Source organism: Ptychodera flava, chromosome 20, assembly GCF_041260155.1.
Source record: "Ptychodera flava strain L36383 chromosome 20, AS_Pfla_20210202, whole genome shotgun sequence".
Classification (NCBI taxonomy): Eukaryota; Metazoa; Hemichordata; class Enteropneusta; family Ptychoderidae; genus Ptychodera; species Ptychodera flava.
The window spans coordinates 5,535,186-5,555,811 of NC_091947.1; the positions used below are offsets into that span (position 1 = coordinate 5,535,186).

General features: G+C 32.8%; 1 protein-coding gene across 4 annotated transcripts in view; it reads left to right on the top strand.

Moving 5' to 3' along the window:
* LOC139119833 (palmitoyltransferase ZDHHC16-like) overlaps window positions 1-20,626 on the top strand; it is a 63,306-nt gene that overhangs the window by 15,644 nt on the left and 27,036 nt on the right. For 2 of the 4 annotated variants that reach the window (XM_070683746.1, XM_070683748.1), the window contains exons 4-7: window positions 4,907-5,040; window positions 7,871-7,891; window positions 10,210-10,299; window positions 18,229-18,453. In XM_070683746.1, coding sequence (XP_070539847.1) covers window positions 4,907-5,040; window positions 7,871-7,891; window positions 10,210-10,299; window positions 18,229-18,453 — 470 coding nt within the window. The remainder of the gene's footprint in view (window positions 1-4,906; window positions 5,041-7,870; window positions 7,892-10,209; window positions 10,300-18,228; window positions 18,454-20,626) is intronic. The other 2 variants (XM_070683747.1, XM_070683749.1) reach the window with 2 other exon arrangements.

Genomic DNA, 20,626 nt, shown 5'->3' on the forward strand with positions numbered 1-20,626 from the left:
AGAATTCATCAAAATTATGGCACAATTAGCATATTTGTATTTTTGGGCAATTTTTGCCATTTTTGGTTAAAAAAATCTTCTTTGAAACTGTGTATGCCATTACTTTCTAATTGGGTGTGCAGGTTCCTAGGAGTGACCTGAAGATGACTCTGTGAACTCAAGCTGAAATTTGCAAATTTTGTGGTACTTTTTGTCATGCTTTCAAATTTGGTACATAGGTGAAATCTAGTAGGTCATTCATTCAAGTCAAGTACTGCCTGTGTGAATGAGCAGATTATGATTGTGCTGTTGCAGGCTGAGGTGCTATTTATAGGAATGATGCAATGTTAGACAGTAATTGATGTTTTAACTGAATTTGACTTACATTGTATGTAACTCTTGTACTGTATAAACCCTATCAATTCACCCAGAAAAAAATAATTAATATGATTTTAAAATAATTGAATTAATAAGGATATCAACAAAGCCAAAATAATTTTAGTGTAGAATTATTAGAATGTTCAACTTTTTTGACAGTTTATGGTGAAATGCTTACCATCTTGGAGGATTAAAACATGTAAAGGCAACTTTCCTGAATCCCAACTTTGACATATTCTGAACCGTCATATATTGTGCTCTGTATGTTATCTAAAAGAAATTGCTCATAATAGTTTGTCATGATAGGGTGGTCAAATAAATAGAGGTAGAGAAAGTTCTAATTTCCATTTATGGTTGACTTGGTAAGGATAAACTAAAATTACTTTTGAGGAAAAAAATAGAGTGATCAATTAAAAGAGTGGTCAAAGTGATAGGGTTTTTATGGTAAAGCTGGACTGTAAGATTCCTCATGTGCTATTTATAGCAATTATGCAATCTGTGTAAACAGTGCAATGAAAGTGTTACATGATTCCTTATAATGCTTTTGATGACCTTGAACTTCTTAAGTTGCAAACATTTGTCTCCTCTGTGTGCTTTCTCTGAGTACCTACAGGCTCAACTTATTCAACAGAACTTGCTTGCAATGTTAATTTGAAAGTTAAAATGTGCTTGGTTAATAGGATGAAATACTGATAAAGATAACCAGCTGAAGACTCTTTATAACCTGACAGATATGCTGTTTTTTTATGAAGTAAATGTTGATAAGCAAGTCTTGTTTACTTTAATTAGAATGTAATTAACTCTCATTTATATTATTATAAGCAGTAGTATCAAGTTGATCAAGCTAATATTGACAAGTTGGTCGGCTGTTGGAAGCTAAAAGCTGTAAAAATAAATGTATGCATGAATGCATGTCTATCTGTTTGTCTGTCTGTCTGTCTGTCCATAGACCCGTGTTTTTTGGAGGGTCTATGGTCTGCCTGTATGTATGTATGTATGTATGTTAGTTATTATGTGCGGATGTATGTCTGTCAACATTAAAAACTCCTAAATCGCAGCACCTACCATCTTAGTATTTGATGGACAGGTGCATCGAGGGGTGGAGATGTGAATTTGTTGAAATAAACATGTCAAAGTCAAAAATATGCAAATGAAGGGGAAAAAAGGAAAAATCCTACAAATTGCTAAAACTTTGTAACCACTGGCCAGATTTGGTTAAAACTTGGTATGCAGGCTCTTTATGGTGACTTAAGTTACGTTTCTTCAAATTGTGGTGAAATTTGAAAGTTGCATTTTTTGGCGATTTTCCCATTTTTGTCAAAAAATCTTTTCTGAAAGCACTCATTCCATTGCCTTGAAAACTTGTATGTATGATCCTAGGGTTGACCTTTGTCAGATTTGTTCAAATTGTGGTGAAATTTTCATATTTGTATTTAGGAGCAATTTTTCCCATTTTTTGTCAAAAAATCATTTTCTCCCAAAGTATTTGTTGGATTGCTGTAAAACATGATAGTCTTGATCCTAGGGTTGTTTTCTGTCAGACGTGTAAAAGTCATTATGAGATGGAGCATTTCATATTGCTGGGGTATAAGATTAATTTGGACTTGCAATGGAATTTTCTCAGTCAACCTGTAAGAATGGAATGTCATGTGTGTACTAGTAGTTAGTATCACTGCAAATGGGAGGACAGTGTCATTGACACTATTTTTTGAATTCCTGATCCAGTTGCAAAAACTTGAGAGCCGCTGCACATTTCACCTTTGTATTTGGTGTGTATGTTCAACTGTAAAGTGGAATTTGTTGAAATGAAGTTATCAATTATTCTCTTTCTGAATATTTCCATAATGTTGAAATTTTAAAGAACTGGTGCATAGATAGCTTTTTAGATATGAATATTAGTAAAACAAAAGAGCTCGTAATTGGTCGTAAAGTTTGCTCGGATTTTACTCCTGTCACAATCAACGATGAATCTGTTGAAGTCGTTTCATGTTTCAAATACTTAGGTTCACTTATAGATGAAAAACTCACATTTGATGAAAATACTGACTTTATAGCGAAAAAGTCCCAACAAAGATTATACCTTCTCAGGAAACTCAAATCGTTCAATGTGAGTCAAAATATCTTACAAATGGTGTACAGATCCCTCATTGAGAGTGTTATAACCTATAATATCATTTTGTGGTATGGTAATTTGACTGTCAGAAACAGAAGTAAGCTTTCTAGTATTGTGAGGATGGTAGAAACAATTATTGGCTGTCGTCAAAATTCCCTTGTAAACCTTTACCAGCTGGCAGTGAAAAGGAAAGCGCACAACATTGTCAATGATTCTGATCACCCTCTTCATGGTTACTTCCAGAAGCTCCCGTCAGGGAGACGTATTCGGTTTCCTCGTGCAAAGAAAAACCTCTTCAAAAAGTCATTTCTTCCATCAGCAGTTTCAATTTTAAACTCAAACTCAATGTAGTTGTTTTAAACCTCAATTTGGTCCTTGGTTGTTTCCGTCTATGTTTCAATTTTTTGTATCTATGTCGCTACCTTGTGTGTGTTTTTAACCATTTCAATGTGTAATAGCGTCCCTTTTTATAGAATGTTCTTGCTAGTTGTACTATTTTAATTTGTATATGATGAGCCTGAAGGCAAATTTCTACATTTATTGTGGATAATAAAGTAATTGAATTGAATTGAATTATCATAAGTATGCTAATGAGCAGTAAAAGGGTATCTCTACGTAAATTTCTCAGAAAATAACAGCAGAGTCTACTGGCCACTAGGTTGTTGGTATTGAATCCTGTATCCCACAGCAATACCTAACAGGGATGCAAAATGTCATTATGATTCATGTGTATGAGAGTTTTTCAGGAACCCTGGCAGTGGGCAAGTGTACTGTATTTATCTGTACTCTACAGCTTTACAGGAAACAGTCTGTAATTAGGTCAGACTCAAATGAGTGACAGCTAGGAAAGGCAAAATTCATTCTGCTAGCAGAGGACTTTTTCACAACAAAGGCAAAATTGACTGGCTGTTGTCTCCCAAACAAGGCCCTAATATGTCACCATATAGTAAGATCGTTATGGCTCTTAAATTACACTGCAAATATCTGAATTAGTGAGAAACTCAGGACTTTTTGATGCAAGACCATAACTAGTACCGGTTATTTGCAATCTTTCCATGCGATTGTACAAGTTTCAAACCCTTTACAGTGCAGTTAGCTCGAATAGAGTTTTTGGTACATATTCTGTTTGTAGCTATTCTGTGAGCACTCTACTGTGGTAGACATAAATGTACAGTACTTGTACCTACATATAGTGGTCATCAAATTAGAATATATATACAGAAAGCAAAAGATCAGGTTTAGTTTGACTGTTTCACTCATTTTCATATCCAAAGTACAATTACAAGAATGTAGTTTCAGAAATGAAACATCACAATTTCTACATAGTAGTCTTACACTCAGTCTTATTATACACCTGCATCTGTAACCTATGGAGTTTCATCATACAGTAAGTTTAGGTATCAGAGGACGAGAATTCCAATAATTTTGATGTGGAGTTACAATAACTTTAGGTGTTATCGGACGCTGTTTGACCTTTGACCCTGTAACACCTTTACGTCAACATGGGGGAAAAAGGAGAGATGATTTTGAATTTTTAACCAAAAATATACTTCTAAACATTCAGTACTTCACGAAGTTAATAGCGGCCAATCCAAAACCTGTGACTTTGAGTGAAACTATGCTGCTGACCTACAATTTCTACCACGTGCACTGCGCTGCGCGGGTTAGAATTTCATTCTTAGCACTTAGCGGACTTGGTATTGGATGACACGCTACATGTCTTGGACAATACCTCTGCTGCAAGATGTACTGAGACATAAATCCCAGTATTTTGTGAATAACCTTATACTATTTCATATTTATTATTCAGTGTATCACCGACCAAAAATACTCCACACAGTTGTAGTTTCTTTTCTTTGCATCTGAGATGACCTCTATACAAAGGTTTTAATGTTCAAATTTGCAAGTTTGTTTACAATTGAGGATTAAGGACATTATTGTTATTTCTACTTTTATTATTATTATCATCTGTTTTTTTCTGACATTATGCACATTACAAATAATTGTATCTGGCAATATTGCTAAGCAATTTAAGTAAACACTGTAGTCAGACCTGCACATGTGTCAGTAGAGTGTTCAAAAAAATTGTATCAGTCATAAAGTACTGTGATACCGCACTAATACATATGCTTTATCCGATCTAGTCCTGGTTGTACGTTTTTGCATTTGATTCTTATTATACCGGTAGTTCATCTCTTAGAATTCTCCTTGCTGATGACTTAATTAGGTATTTTGTTTTACACTTTTCAAACTTCAAATTTCACAGATAAAATTCTATATGCTATCTTCCATAGTGTACATAAAAATGCTACAATGAGCCTATAGTTCAAGGTATATTTTGGTAATGGCAGATTTTCCACTTTCATGTGATATCCTAGAATGTTCAGCACTATTGTCTAGTAAGTGACTTCCTTAACTGTACCTTGTTAATCACAGCATGGCTGAACAACTGTGTAGGCCACTACAACCACAGATACTTCTTGCAATTTTGTGTATTTATGTGGATGGGCACAGTGTATGTTAGTATATCAGTGTGGCCTCTATTTTATGAAGAATTTTTTGGGGATGCGGTGAGTACATATTTTCATGTCAATTTTATCAGATGTTTTCAAAAATCATATTGTTTATATTACAAGATGATAAATATCATTGAGTAAATAAACTCTGTATCATAGTTATTCATAGAGTTGACGTTATGAAGTCAAATTTGTTCCATTGTAAAGTAAAACATTGGTGACATACAACGTATGTACATTCTCAGTCACACAAGGCAACTTATTGAGCAATTGACAAGCAATGCCACAGGCAACACAGTTGGGTGACACACTTGTCAGGTAGAGTTACAGAAGGCAACTCTTTTGGCAACTCATTGCCACTGTCTTCCTAAACATATTTACCTGCATGAAAAGCTGATGATATTTATGGGTCAAAGGTCAGCCTACTATCTTATTGTTTGATCAGCCAAGGGCTTGGAACTTGTCTCATGAAAAGCCAAAGTGTCAGTCACAGATCGTTGATGTGAAAAAGAAAGCATACAATGAAATAAAAATACAAGATTCTTTTGAATTTTTACCAGTAGTTCAAGTGTTGCAAGTTTTAAGACATCATTCACTGATTACAATACCATAGGAGATCAGACCATCTATGAATTTATGAAACAACATGGTATTTTAATATCATGCAAAAATTATGAGTCATTTTTTGCTCACGTGTTGACACACGTGAGCATATGTCGCAGCGATGTCTGTCTGTCTGTCTGTCTGTCTGTCTGTCTGTCTGTCTGTGTGTCTGTCTGTCTGTGGGCTCAATATCTCAAAAACGGCTCATCAGATCAGAATCAAATTTGGTACATAGATTCAGTTTGCAAATGGCAAGAACTGATTAGTTTTTGGTAGGTGTGGCTTGCTTACTTTTTGCTCATTTGCATAATTAATGATTTTAGAAAAAACGGATATATATTGACAACGACTGCACACAATTTGATGAGATATGCTACAAATGTTGATCTTACCAAGATATATCAGCTGTGAAAGATATTAAGGGGTGACATAAAAGATAATGGATAATTTGCATATTTAATGAACTTTCCTAATTAGGGATATATATCTGATTTGGCTTGATCAAAATTGACAAAACTTGGTATGTATATTGAAGATACTATGACTTAACATTATTGAAAGTCATTAAGCATTTTTACTTCATCAAACTCTTAATTTGCATATTTAATGAACTTTTGAAATTAGGGATATTTATTTGAATTGACTTGACCAAAATTGATGAAACTTGCTATGTACATTGAAGATACTATGATATAACATTGTTGAAAGTCATTAAGCATTTTCACTTCAGCCAAATACTTATTTGCATATTTAATAAACTTTCCTAATTAGATATATAAATCTGAATGGACTTTACCAAAATTGATGAAACTTGCTATGTACATTGAAGATACTATGATATAACATTGTTGAAAGTCATTAAGCAGTTTTACTTCAGCCAAATACTTATTTGCATATTTAATAAACTTTCCTAATTAGATGTATAAATCTGAATTGACGTGACCAAAATTGATGAAACTTGCTATGTACATTGAAGATACTATGATATAACATTGTTGAAAGTCATTAAGCAGTTTTACTTCAGCCAATTCCTTATTTCCATATTTAATGAACTTCACTAATTAGGGATATATATCTGAATTGATTTGACCGAAGTTGATGAATCTTGCAACATATATTGAAGATACTATAAAACAACATTATTAAAAGTCATGAAACTTTTTTACTTCAGCCAATTCCTAATTTGCATATATAATGAACTTTCCTAATTAGGGATATTTATCTGTATTGACTAGACCAAATTTGACAAAACTTGCTATGTACATTAAAGATACTATGATACAGCATTTAAATTTAGCCGATTCCGTATTTGCAAATTTAATGATTTTTCCTAATTAAGGATATTTATCTGTCTTGACTAGACCCAAGTTGACGAACTGCTTTGTACATTAAAGATACTATGATACAACATTATTGAAAGTCATTTAACATTTTTACTTCAGCCTATTCATAATTTGCATATTTAATGAGAACATTTCAGTCAATTCCTAATTTGCATATTTTAATGAACTTTCCTGATTGGGGATATATACTTGGATTTAAAATTAATCTGTGTGAATATTATATATTATGTTGATCATAACACTTTAAATGAAGTTGCAAACATGTGGCAAAGGTTCAAATTTACACATAACTGCAACATATAATTAAACACGTGAGCATTTTCAGTTCATATCTGGTTGAAAATATATAGTATGAGGGGGTTTTCTTGAGATCTTAGATGAGAAAAATTCCTTTGAAAAAAACTGTTGGCAACATGCAGCTCCATGTTAGTGCGAACATTGAGATTTTTAACCCAAATATGGATCCTATTCATAACTATTACCACCATACACAGTACTAAACTTCAGATTCTCTGCTTTTTGAAAATATGTAATGCGAGAGGGTTTTCTTGCTATCTTTGATGAGAAATGTTGCTTTGGTAAAAGTGTTGGCTAATTGTAACACCCCTTTCTGCTAAATACGGTACATCATGTGACACAACTCTTCATTTCCACAGAAACTGTGCATCCATGATTCTTCCATGTTTACAATCAGTGTAGATCTGGGTTTACTACTGACCTTGAACCCTAATGGCATCAAATGCTAAATTCTTTCTCATATTTGATTTTAAAATAATGTAACTTCATCAAATTTGGGTAATTGATGAACTCATGAAAATAAAGGATGTGGCATTATCTTGTGGACATACGATGATGATATTTGTAAATCAGTAGATTAAGTAATGAAGTAAATATTCTATGCTGTCTGTAATTATAGTTTACTTTAATTTTGTTCACAGGGAGTTACTTATTTACCTCAGGTGAGTGTTTGTAATTACTGATTTTTAATACTCAGAACTTTCTGAAGTAGTTATGAAGTGCTTATTGATTCCATCACCAGTACGTGTCAAACAGATTCCTTTGTATACCAAGTCATCTTAAAATGTATATTTGTAGTTGTAATGTGAGAAGACCTTTGCACCTAGATTGGCAAATAACATCACAGGAGATTATGATTTAATTCTTTGTAAGTTTCCAAAGTTCGTCCATAATTTATTGAGTCAGTGTTAGTTTGAAAGTACACATTGGTTATACATGTGCAGCCAAATTCTCTTTCAAAAATATCAAACAATTCATTCTCATAGCTTGTGGTTCCATTCTTTTGTAAAGCTATATTGATTCACCTTTGATTTTGTTTTAGTGAAATTTAAAATTCAAGCCAGCAAACGGAGGTCTTGAATATTTTTATTGCCTCTGTGCAGTTACGTGTATTTACAGAGAATCTGGTTTCAAAAGTTTATCAGTGTGATAAGAAATCTCTGCCATATCGTTGTATACTGGATATAAAGAATTTTCTATTGCTTTTAGTAAATAAATGTGTAGGACTTAAAATTGTACATCAGCATTGATTCCTGACTGCCCTACATGTCTAAAAAGTCATTTATCTCAGACTTTTAATACTTTACTCATGGAAAGTACATTATTCTCTTCTATTGCATTTAATTAGATAATCAAATTAACAAAATTAATGAACAACATTTATAAATGAAGTTAAAAAGCTGGAAATGGCTGTTAATAAGTGTTGACTCTTTGAGACAAAATGAAAATGAAATTTCTTAAAATGGTGAGCACTCATTTCTGTTTGAACTTTCAAATTCTCTAAAACATGCATTTGGCCAATGCCAAGATTTAAAGGCTCTAAATTCCTGTGAAAGGTTTGTCCCGGAAATGCATCTTTTATTATTGATTACAAGCTGGCTACAGTTTACCAGATTTCTAGATTAACGTGAATAACTGTATCGTATAATGATCTGTATGGAAAATACGTGTACAAATTAGTGTCTTTGATATTTAAATTGTAGTTTTGATTCTAGATGTTATATTTCATGTGCGTATGATCCAAGTGTAATTTCATTTCTTTGTTAATGAAACACAATTTGTAACTGTTTCTGCATTGTCTGATGTCTGATCGTCTTTCAGTGTGAACTCTACAACACAAAATCCAAGCATATTAAAGAAATTAGTAATCCACTGTATGTGAAATTACTCTGATTTATTGTTAATTAAATTAAGTGTATTACAGTCAACAAAAGAGACACACAGAGTGTTTGCTTGGAAACACTTGGTTCATAAGGCATTCTGTGGTCTTCAAGCTCTATTAGCTGTAATTTTGGATATACTTTGCAGTATTTTTGTTCTGTTGTGTCTTGTTCTACTCTAAAAGTGATGTCAAATAGCCATTCAGTGTGTTAATACTGCCCGAGACTTCTTATGTGCAATGCCCAATGTAATTGTTGAAAGCTAAATTTGAGTCTCGATTTGAATACGCTGATGAACAACAACAACATCACATATTGTACATGATGCAGTGCTAATTATTTGTATTGTGACAGATTTTATAGAGAAGAATAAAAACATGTCGTTATTTTACGGAACAAAAATAATGAAAATATCTAAGTTACAGCTATTGTGCCTTGGAATTGATCTAGGGTATACCAGTATACCCATTCTAATGAATGTATCCATTCTAATGTACATACCATTATGTGTATTGGATATTGGATATGATTTTAATCTGTGAGGTATGTTTGAGATATCATTCCTAGTATCCCAACCTTCCCTTCCCCTTGCCATTAATGCATGTCAACTTCAATATCATTAACAGTATGGAATGGAGTGTGTACCTCCTAAGGCAGATCGCATGTTCAACTAAAAGCTTTCCTGAGAACAAGATTAAAACAAACATTAATTATTTTGTTGTAGATTTCACCCTGCTACTTTTTCAGTATTTGCGTCAACTCCCACATTCTACTTTTGTGTAAGTCAATTATAGCAAGTTTGAAAATATAATCTTATTTTTCTGATGATAGTAGACTTTCAGGCATTTAGTAACAATATCAACAGTACTAACAATATTAAAATCTTTCACAAGTACTGACACTTTCATATTAAATTTTGATTCATAGTGTAGTCTGTCTTGAAAGACGATTGTGCTTTATAACAAGTTCACCCTTGAAAACCTCTTCTGTTACAAATTGGTGGTGGTTGTTATCTTCGCTGCTAAGCAGTAAAGCTTTCTAATGATCCAATCTCTTCCTGGCTTCTGTGATTTTTCTTTTCTATTACTAACTTGCTCCAGGCTCAGGCTTTCTGGCAGACTTATCAGCACCCTGGAGGTCTCCTGCATGGAGTTTGGCATTTGAATGCTGTCCCCAAACATCAGTTAGAGGTATCCCTGTTTTGAATTGTTCTGTTTCAGCCGAGAATACTTGTTAATGTGAAGACTGTAGCTTGCCTCTGCCTTAGCTTGCCTCTGCCTTACAATGTGTGTATTTCACTCACTCACACAATTCTGGACACAGATTTCCATGCTTTCTCAAGCAGAGTAAATTAATGTAACATCAGTTGCAGTAAAGCTTCTAACTACCAGTATGGACACAATGTGTTACAGACTTCCATAAACATTTCCTCCAGTGAGGTTTCATATGGTCATACAAAGGTGTCCACATTCTTACACATAATCATATAAACACTCTATTTTGCATGTTAAAACTCAAAACCTAACAAGATGCTCCATCATACTCTTTTTTGTCACTTAGAAATTAAAACACCATGGTACATATCACTTACGTTTCTCATTATGTGCTTTGGAAGACAGTATTTCATCAATGAACGTCCCTTTCGGAATACTGATTATTATACTTTCAAATTCACATCAGCTTTTTAGTAAACAATTCGTAGGTTGTCCATTCAATGCCATCATAAGACAATGATGTTATTGCTTAGGATGTTGTCAAATAGAGATGTGTAAACTACCGGAAGTCGAGTGGACTTTCTCTGCCTATGCATAGGAACTGTCCTCTTATAAATGTACTTTGCAAATGTCTTTGACAGAAGGCAATGTCAATTTATAGTAATGGTAATTTGTAGAGTGAGTAAAACCATAAAACTTTTGGGTTGCAATTCAGTCAATCCAGGGGGTTCATTTATTCTGTTTAGCAGACATGGATTTCAAACATATACATTTTATATTGCACACAACTTTTAACATCGTTATTGAAGTCACAAAATATAATGCTGGCAATGGTTGGTGAAGGAAGAATATCACGTTTTGTGTATGCATGTATAGATTAGAATGACATTCCAAAGCATGGTAATGTGTCTATCATGTCATTACACTGATTTGCAGAAGTAATTTTACCAATATTGTATGTTATTACACACCTGTTGCCATAACCATGGTCCCTCCACTGTGCCATAACCTATGGGGCTCTAGCATTCAATAACTTTCCATACTTGCGCAGTACACAGAGTTGCAAACTTGTAGCGCTGTATGTATGTTTAACCTCTGACCTACCAATTTATCCGATGTAAGCAAATTTATGGTGCATTGTAAAAGTTGCATTAACTTCTCCAAAAAAACCTATTCATAAATAATATCAATAAATAAAATCAACAGCAAACTCTCAAAATAAATTTGTCATTACTAAACTCAATTTAATGTAAAGTAATCCATGCATCTATAGTACTATCTGGCACGGTACATGTACCTACTACGATGCTAAATCATAGTTTTAAAGATGAATTTCTTACCATGGCAGATGTGTCTGTGGTTCATGTTGTGTTGCAAGTCGTCAAACTTCTAAAATAATCCTAAATGATGCAAAAATGGATGTTTAATGGAAGAAGGAGTTCAGTAATAGGTTTATTCACCAAAAATACAACCCAATATGGATGAGAGTTCAGTTAGTTACATATTGTACTCACATACTGCTCGTTCAATCTGCGCACACTAAACCCTGTTCCATACAGGGCCATATGTTGGAAGAAAACTTCACCGATGTAATATATTCAGGACAGTATTGGCTCCATTTTACCAATATTGTGTAGGACAGAATAGGCAGAGTAAGATTTGAGAATGGATCATGCAAGATTTAGGACTTCAATAACAGTGATAATTTCATTCTGTAAATTTACACCAAATTTAGAAAAGATTTATGTAATTTTTAGTACTATAGACTATAGTCTATAGTCTATAGAAGCTATTGGGATGGGTATCCATCCGGCGTCCGGCGTCAGTCTGTATGTATATATGTATGTATGTTATGTATGTATGTATGTATGTATGTCCGTTTGTGAGGCGTCCGTCCACTCAAATATCTTGAGAACCGCAGTACTCACTGATTTGATATTTGTTGTGTAGATGAAAAATATGATTTTGAGAAACTGTTTTTTTTAATTTTTTGATATTGTTGAAAATAGGCAAATTAATGCCAAAAAAGGTGTTTTTGGTAAAAAATCTTCTTCATAACCGCTGGTCAGACAGCTTTGTTATTTGGTATACAGGTCCCTAGGGATAACCCAACTTAGATTTGTTCAAATTTGTGATGCAATATGCAAATGTGTATTTTTAAGGAATTTTTTTGTCATTTTGGTCAAAATTTGACTTACATTGTATGTAATTCTTGTACTGTATAAACCCTATCAATTCACCCAGAAAAAAATAATTAATATGATTTTAAATAATTGAATTTTAGTGTGGAATTATCAGAACGTTCAACTTTTTTTGACAGTTCATAGTGAAATGCTTACCATCTTGGAGGATTAAAACATGTAAAGGCAACTTTCCTGAATCCCAACTTTGATATATTCTGAACCACCATTTATGTTATCTAAAAGAAATTGCTCATAATAGTTTGTCATGATAGGGTGGTCAAATAAATAGAGATAGAGAAAGTTCTAATTTCCATTTATGGTTGACTTGGTAAGGATAAAATAAGATTACTTTTTGAGGAAAAAAATAGAGTGGTCAATTAAAAGAGTGGTCAAAGTGATAGGGTTTTTATGGTAAAGCTGGGCTGTAAGATTCCTCATGTGCTATTTATAGCAATTATGCAATCTGTGTAAACAGTGCAATGAAAGACTTAGTGTAACATGATTCCTTATAATGCTTTTGATGACCTTGAACTTCTTAAGTTACAAACATTTGTCTCTTCAGTGTGCTTTCTCTGAGTACGTACAGTCTCAACTTATTCAACAGAACTTACTTACAATGTTAATTTGAAAGTTAAAATTTGCTTGGTTAATAGGATGAAAATACAGATATAGATAACCAGCTGAAGATTCTTTATAACGTGACAGATATGCTGTTTTATTATGACGTAAACTTGATTTGAGCAAGTCTACTTTAATTAGAATGTAATTAACTCTCGTTTATTTGCTATTATAGACTAATATAGTCTGATGAAATATGCAAATCTGTATTTTTACGGAATTTTTTTCCATTTTTGGTTAGGCCATCCTGAAATGACCTATCAAAGATATCCACCTTCTTCATCAATACATGTGTCACAAAGGTTATTCTCTACATAACACAGCAGAGCTCTGTCAACTGTTGAGTCGCTTGTTTTTTCAAAACCGCTGGTCAGACAGCTTTAATATTTGGTTTACATGTCCTTAGGATGACCTTAGTGAGATAATTTCATACAGTCAGGAAATACTTAATTTTGTATCCATGTCTATAGTAGCTTCAGGGACTTTGGCCCTATGTTTAACTTCCTGATCATGAACGAAAGTTTGCAGTGATAAAATGCTATCCAAGATACATTGGGAACTACAAATACAGAGGCTTATTTGTTGACAAAACATTGCCTAACTCTTTTCAAAATTACAGAGTTATTGCGATCTGTCTGAGGATAATTTAGTTTACTAAAATTGATGTGAATATATGTGTCCCTAGACAATTGAAGTTCAGCACTGCAAATCTATCAAGGGTGGACTTGAATAGTTTTCATCAAATTTGGAATTATCTTTAAATAATATATTGTCAGACAGGTGAATATTCCTTCACCATTGTTCATAAATAATGATTTTTGTCAATGTTAGGAAGCTTGTTGATGCTTTGTTGCTTAAGACACATGAAATATTCAAGGTATATGATGAGATCTGTCGACAATATGTTGCAAATTTCAAAATGAATCTGTGTCTATTGATTGAGACTTTATTGAAATGTATTATCAGTATGATTGATGATATCATCTGTTTTCAATTGGTGGTTTTTCATTGCTTTTGTATTTTGAGTAACGTCATTGTTTTCCATTATTTGTAGTGGACATTCATTAACTCTTCATGGCCTCGTAACTATTTCCTAACCATTTCTTGCTGTTTTTTCCTCAGCTTAATCCTGTAATACCACTTCCCCCTACTCATGCCACAAAGTTCCTTATCAATTGCAAAGCATACAGGTTGTAATTTGTTGGTAACTATTGTAGTAACATGTCTTGGAGTAGAACTGGTCATACCCTACACTGTGTTCCTTGTTTACCTATGCTGTGTTTCACCTGTTCTTTTCAGCTGATTTGAATGTTCTGACATGATTGGTGTCATCCTGTCTACCTTGCTCTGTTGTCAAATCATGCTATTTTTATGAATGATACTGATCATAGCAAATGTTGGTAATCTAGACTTGTACATTGAACTGTGTCTCTCTATCAAATTGTTGTTTTTGCATTTATTCCGGATGCTCAAAAGAATATGGGAAATACAATTGTACAATGGAACACATTCAATTTGACTTAATTTGCATAATGACTGTCAGTATATTATTTCAAATCGATGGAAAATTGATTTTCCTTTTTCAAGACACAGCTATGTACATTCTAGTGTTACAACTTTGTTTCTTTATGTTTCTAGATTAGTTTTCTGTTGTACATATTCCTTCCATCAATGTCACAGCTCGATCACTGTCTAAAACCCATAGAGGTCTTGATTCACCAGTAAATGATATCAGCAGTGCAGCAATAGCTGCAAGAGTGATGCTAAGCCTTCTAATTCAATACAAACACCAACAAGAGAATCTGGCCAAAGTTTCTTCTTATCATTTATTTAATTATATCTTGCTGAAATGTAAAAAACTATGAATTTGACAGATTAAAACTGAGTTTGACAGACTAAAAACCATGAATCTAACAGACTAAAAAGCATGAATCGTACAGATTAAAATCTATGAATTTCACCAACTAAAATCTATGAATTTCACAGTCTAAAGCCTATGAATGTCTCCAACACTTGTGTACCATATATGTCAAGTATTTCAAGGCAAAATTCAGTATGACAAGTCCAAATTATGTCATTTTTAATAACTAATTTTCAGACATCCAGACAACTTTCAAGTAGTCTTGGCTGCTAAATATTCCCAGCAGATGGTCTCTTTCTGTCAATTCTATCATGGAGGATTAAATAAAAATTCAATGCAAAATAAAACCTGTATGTAGTAAAGTTTTTCCTGAAGTTTTCACCAACCTTCCAAAGTTAACCGGTCAGTATCAAAACTTTATTAAATAATGAATATCAATACTTCTGAATGAATCAAGTAAGTCAGAACACCATAAGTTCAAAAGATATTCATTCTAAGAACAAACTGATCTTGACGTAATACAGGGAGGTGTGATAGTGATTATTTCTTGATCTCTTCATCACAGTGACAAATTTGCCAAATTTTTGGCAATATATTTTGATGTGTTCATTAGATCATCAATTGTGTATATGACTGGAACCTCATGATACATGTATTTCATACTTTGGACACCTATTTTAATTATAAGGCATTTTCTTCTGTTACAATTGTTGAACTGATCAATTGGCAATGCCTCACTCAGGAATTAATCTGTCATGAGAGCAGATGTAAATTGATTGTTTGTAAAACACTAAAAAGGCAAGCAGAATACCCTGTGGTGAGGTACCTGTATATAGAATTTTTATTCAACTCACAGGTTGAACTTTTCTGATTCTTACAATTGATATATCTAAATAAGGTAAAATGGTCATAGTGCATGTAATGTAACTGCACATATTGGTCCGTGCAAAAGGGTTTAAACAGAAAATAAAAGCTAAAAAGATAGAATATTTTTCAAACTATCAAAAGGTTGTCTACACACTGTCTAACATAAGAATCAGTTGTAAAATTACATCACAAAAGGTGAAGTCCTGTGAATTCAGTTTGAATTTTTCACAATCAGACATGCCAATGAATACAGATAGATATGCCAATGAATACAGATAGATATGCCAATGAATATAGATAGATATGCCAATGAATATAGATACATATGCCAATGAATATAGATACATATGCCAATGAATACAGATAGATATGCCAATGAATATAGATAGATATGCCAATGAATATAGATAGATATGCCAATGAATATAGATAGATATGCCAATGAATATAGATAGATATGCCAATGAATATAGATACATATGCCAATGAATATAGATAGATACGCCAATGAATACAGATAGATATGCCAATGAATACAGACATATGCCAATGAATATAGATAGATATGCCAATGAATATAGATAGATATGCCAATGAATATAGATAGATATGCCAATGAATATAGATACATATGCCAATGAATATAGATAGATATGCCAATGAATACAGATAGATATGCCAATGAATACAGACAGATATGCCAATGATATAGATAGATATGCCAATGAATATAGATAGATATGCCAATGAATATAGATACATATGCCAATGAATATAGATACATATGCCAATGAATATAGATAGATACGCCAATGAATACAGATAGATATGCCAATGAATACAGACATATGCCAATGAATATAGATAGATATGCCAATGAATATAGATAGATATGCCAATGAATACAGACAGATATGCCAATGAATATAGATAGATATGCCAATGAATATAGATAGATATGCCAATGAATAGACAGATAAGCCAATGAATATAGACAGATATGCGAATGAATAGAGACAGATAAGCCAATGAATATAGATAGATATGCCAATGAATACAGATAGATATGCCAATGAATACAGACAGATATGCCAATGAATATAGATAGATATGCCAATGAATATAGACAGATATGCCAATGAATATAGATAGATATGCCAATGAATACAGATAGATATGCCAATGAATACAGACAGATATGCCAATGAATATAGATAGATATGCCAATGAATATAGACAGATATGCCAATGAATATAGATAGATATGCCAATGAATACAGACAGATATGCCAATGAATATAGATAGATATGCCAATGAATACAGACAGATATGCCAATGAATATAGATAGATATGCCAATGAATATAGATAGATATGCCAATGAATATAGATAGATATGCCAATGAATATAGATAGATATGCCAATGAATATAGATAGATATGCCAATGAATATAGATACATATGCCAATGAATATAGATAGATACGCCAATGAATACAGATAGATATGCCAATGAATACAGACATATGCCAATGAATATAGATAGATATGCCAATGAATATAGATAGATATGCCAATGAATACAGACATATGCCATGAATATAGATACATATGCCAATGAATATAGATAGATATGCCAATGAATAGACAGATAAGCCAATGAATATAGACAGATATGCGAATGAATAGAGACAGATAAGCCAATGAATATAGATAGATATGCCAATGAATACAGATAGATATGCCAATGAATACAGACAGATAAGCCAATGATATAGATAGATATGCCAATGAATATAGACAGATATGCCAATGAATATAGATAGATATGCCAATGAATACAGATAGATATGCCAATGAATACAGACAGATATGCCAATGAATATAGATAGATATGCCAATGAATATAGACAGATATGCCAATGAATATAGATATGCCAATGAATATAGATAGATATGCCAATGAATATAGATACATATGCCAATGAATATAGATATTTATATTGAAAAGACTGCATTGGCTTGTGAAAGCCTCTCTCTAAACAATTTATTGACTTGAGATATTGATTCAGTGTAGTATAGTAGCTGATATGCCTTGTGAGAAATAAGACCTTGGCCATGGCTTGATTCTAAGCATTCAAAGTTTCTTAATCTCCTACACAATTGCCATGATCTGCTACACAATTGTCTTGATAGCACACCGAGAGCTAAACACAGTAATATGCAGGTTCTTTGTGATAAACACTTTACTTAAAATTGTAAATTTGTATTAAACATTGATGGAAGGAAGATTGTTGTTAATTGATTGTTATCTGTTGAATTGAGTTCTTCGCTGTTCTTTGATTGATGGTTTTATTTACTGTTTTCTTCCACCAGGATCAATCTCATAACCTAGAAGATACACGGGGTCAGGGCCAGGTCACAGACTTTGGAAGGACGTACCATAATTCAATTCTGCTTGAGTTTTTCCTGTGTTCAGGTGTAGTTGTTGCCTTAGGTGCTCTCACACTCTGGCATATCAGACTCATTACCCGAGGAGAAACAAGTATAGAAGCTCATATTAACCGCAGTGAAACGGCAAGACTTAAAAAATTAGGCCTTGTAAGTGTCCAAACATCTATAATGTTTTTAATACCTCACTGTACAAAATGTTGAGTTGTTTCATCATTTTAATATAGACAGTCCGTGTTGTTTTTAGCAATGTACAGAAAATATAAGTATCTTGATTCCAAATGTGCATATGGTTAACAAATCATGTGCTATCTCACAATATGAAAGCTATTCAATGCAACTTTCTCATCAAAAACCTTCTGTTACACCTTACTTCTTGGTTTGTCAATGATTCAACATTGATATTACCCTGACGTGCTCTTAGATTGAACCAGATATGAACTGAAAATGCTCACGTGTTTCATTATATAATTGTAGTTGTGTGTAAATTTTAACTTTTGCCACATGTTTTCAACTTCTTTGAAAGTGTTATGATCAACATCATGAACAATATTCACCAAAGATTAATTACAAAGGTCACTAATTATACAAATATGTCATTAGCTGAAATAAAAATACTAAAATTCTTTGACTGCTGTCATTTTATCACCACTTTATACAGCAAGTGTAATTACCTTTGGTCAAGTCCTTCAAACTAACTATGCCAAACTGTGAAGGCTCATTAGATGTGCAAATTATAAATTAAAGTGAAATGACTTTCAATATTATTTTAACTTGGTATCATCAATGTACATAGCATCTTTTGCAAACTTTGATCAAGTAAATCCCGGTATATATCCCTAATTACGAAAATTCATTAAATATGCAAATTAGAAATTGGCTGAAATTAAATGCAAAGTGACTTTGAATTATGTTGTATCAAAGTATCTTCAATGTACATAGCAAGTTTTGTCAACTTTGGTGAAGTCAATAAAGGTATATATCCTTAATGAGGAAAGTTCATTAGATATGCAAATTAGAAATTTGCCTGAGTAAAAATGCTTAATAACTTTCAATAATGTTGTATCATAATACCTTCAATGTACATACCAAGTTTTATCAACTTTGGTAGAGTTGATTCAGATATATATCCCTCATTAGGAAAGTTCATTAAATATGCAAATTCGCAATTGGCTGAAGTACAAATATTTAGTATCTTTCAATAATATTGTATCAAGGTATCTTCAATGTACATAGCAAGTTTCGTCAACTTTCGTCAAGTTAATTCAGATAAATATCCCTAACTAAGAAAGTTCATAAAATATGCAAATTAGGACTTTGCTGAAGTGAAAAAAGTTGAATGACTTTCAATAATGTTATATCATAGTATCTTTAATGTACATAACAAGTTTCATCAACTTTGGTCCAGTCAATTCAGATATATATCCCTAATTAGGAAAGTTTATTAAATATGTAAATTAGGAATCGGCTGAAGTAAATGTGTTTAATGACCTTCAATAATGTTAAGTCATAGTGTCCTCAATATACATACCAAGTTTCGTCAATTTTGATCAGGTTCATTAAGATATATATCCCTAATAAAGAAAGTTCATTAAATATGCAAATTAGCAATTATCTTTCATGTCATCCCTTAATACCTTTCATGGCTGATATATCTTGTTATGATCATCATTTGCTACAAATCTCATCAAATTTTGTACAGTCGTTCTCAATGTATGTCCATTTGTTCTAAAACCATTAATTATGCAAATGAGCAAAAAGTAAGCAAGCCACACCCACCAAAAACTAATCAGTTCTTGCCATTTGCAAACTGAATCGATGTACAAGATGTGATTTTGACCTGATGAGCCGTTTTTGAGATACCGGGCCAACAGACAGACACACAGACGGACAGACAGACAGACAGACAGACATCGCTGCGACATATGCTCACGTGTGAACACATGAGCAAAAAAAGCTGACATAAGCAGCAATATCAATTCATTTCCTCTCTTGTACCCAACCAAGAGTCAATCATTTCTGCTTCTGTGAGTCGTGTCCTCATGTTGTCAAGAAATTTCAGAAATAAAATACATGAATTTGTAAGTGCAATATTTCACCTCAGAGGTGACTGCTTCATGATTGACTGATTTTACATGGTCAACTTTTCTTTTTATCACAATATCTCAATGCAATAGGGCTGATTCCTAATGACATCAAATTTCCATCATTAATATTCAAAAATAAATATTTTGTCCTAAAATGTTGATAAAACTTGAGGAAATCAATGTTACAGGATCATCTTTTATTTTTATCACAATATCTCAATGCAAATTTTACTTTG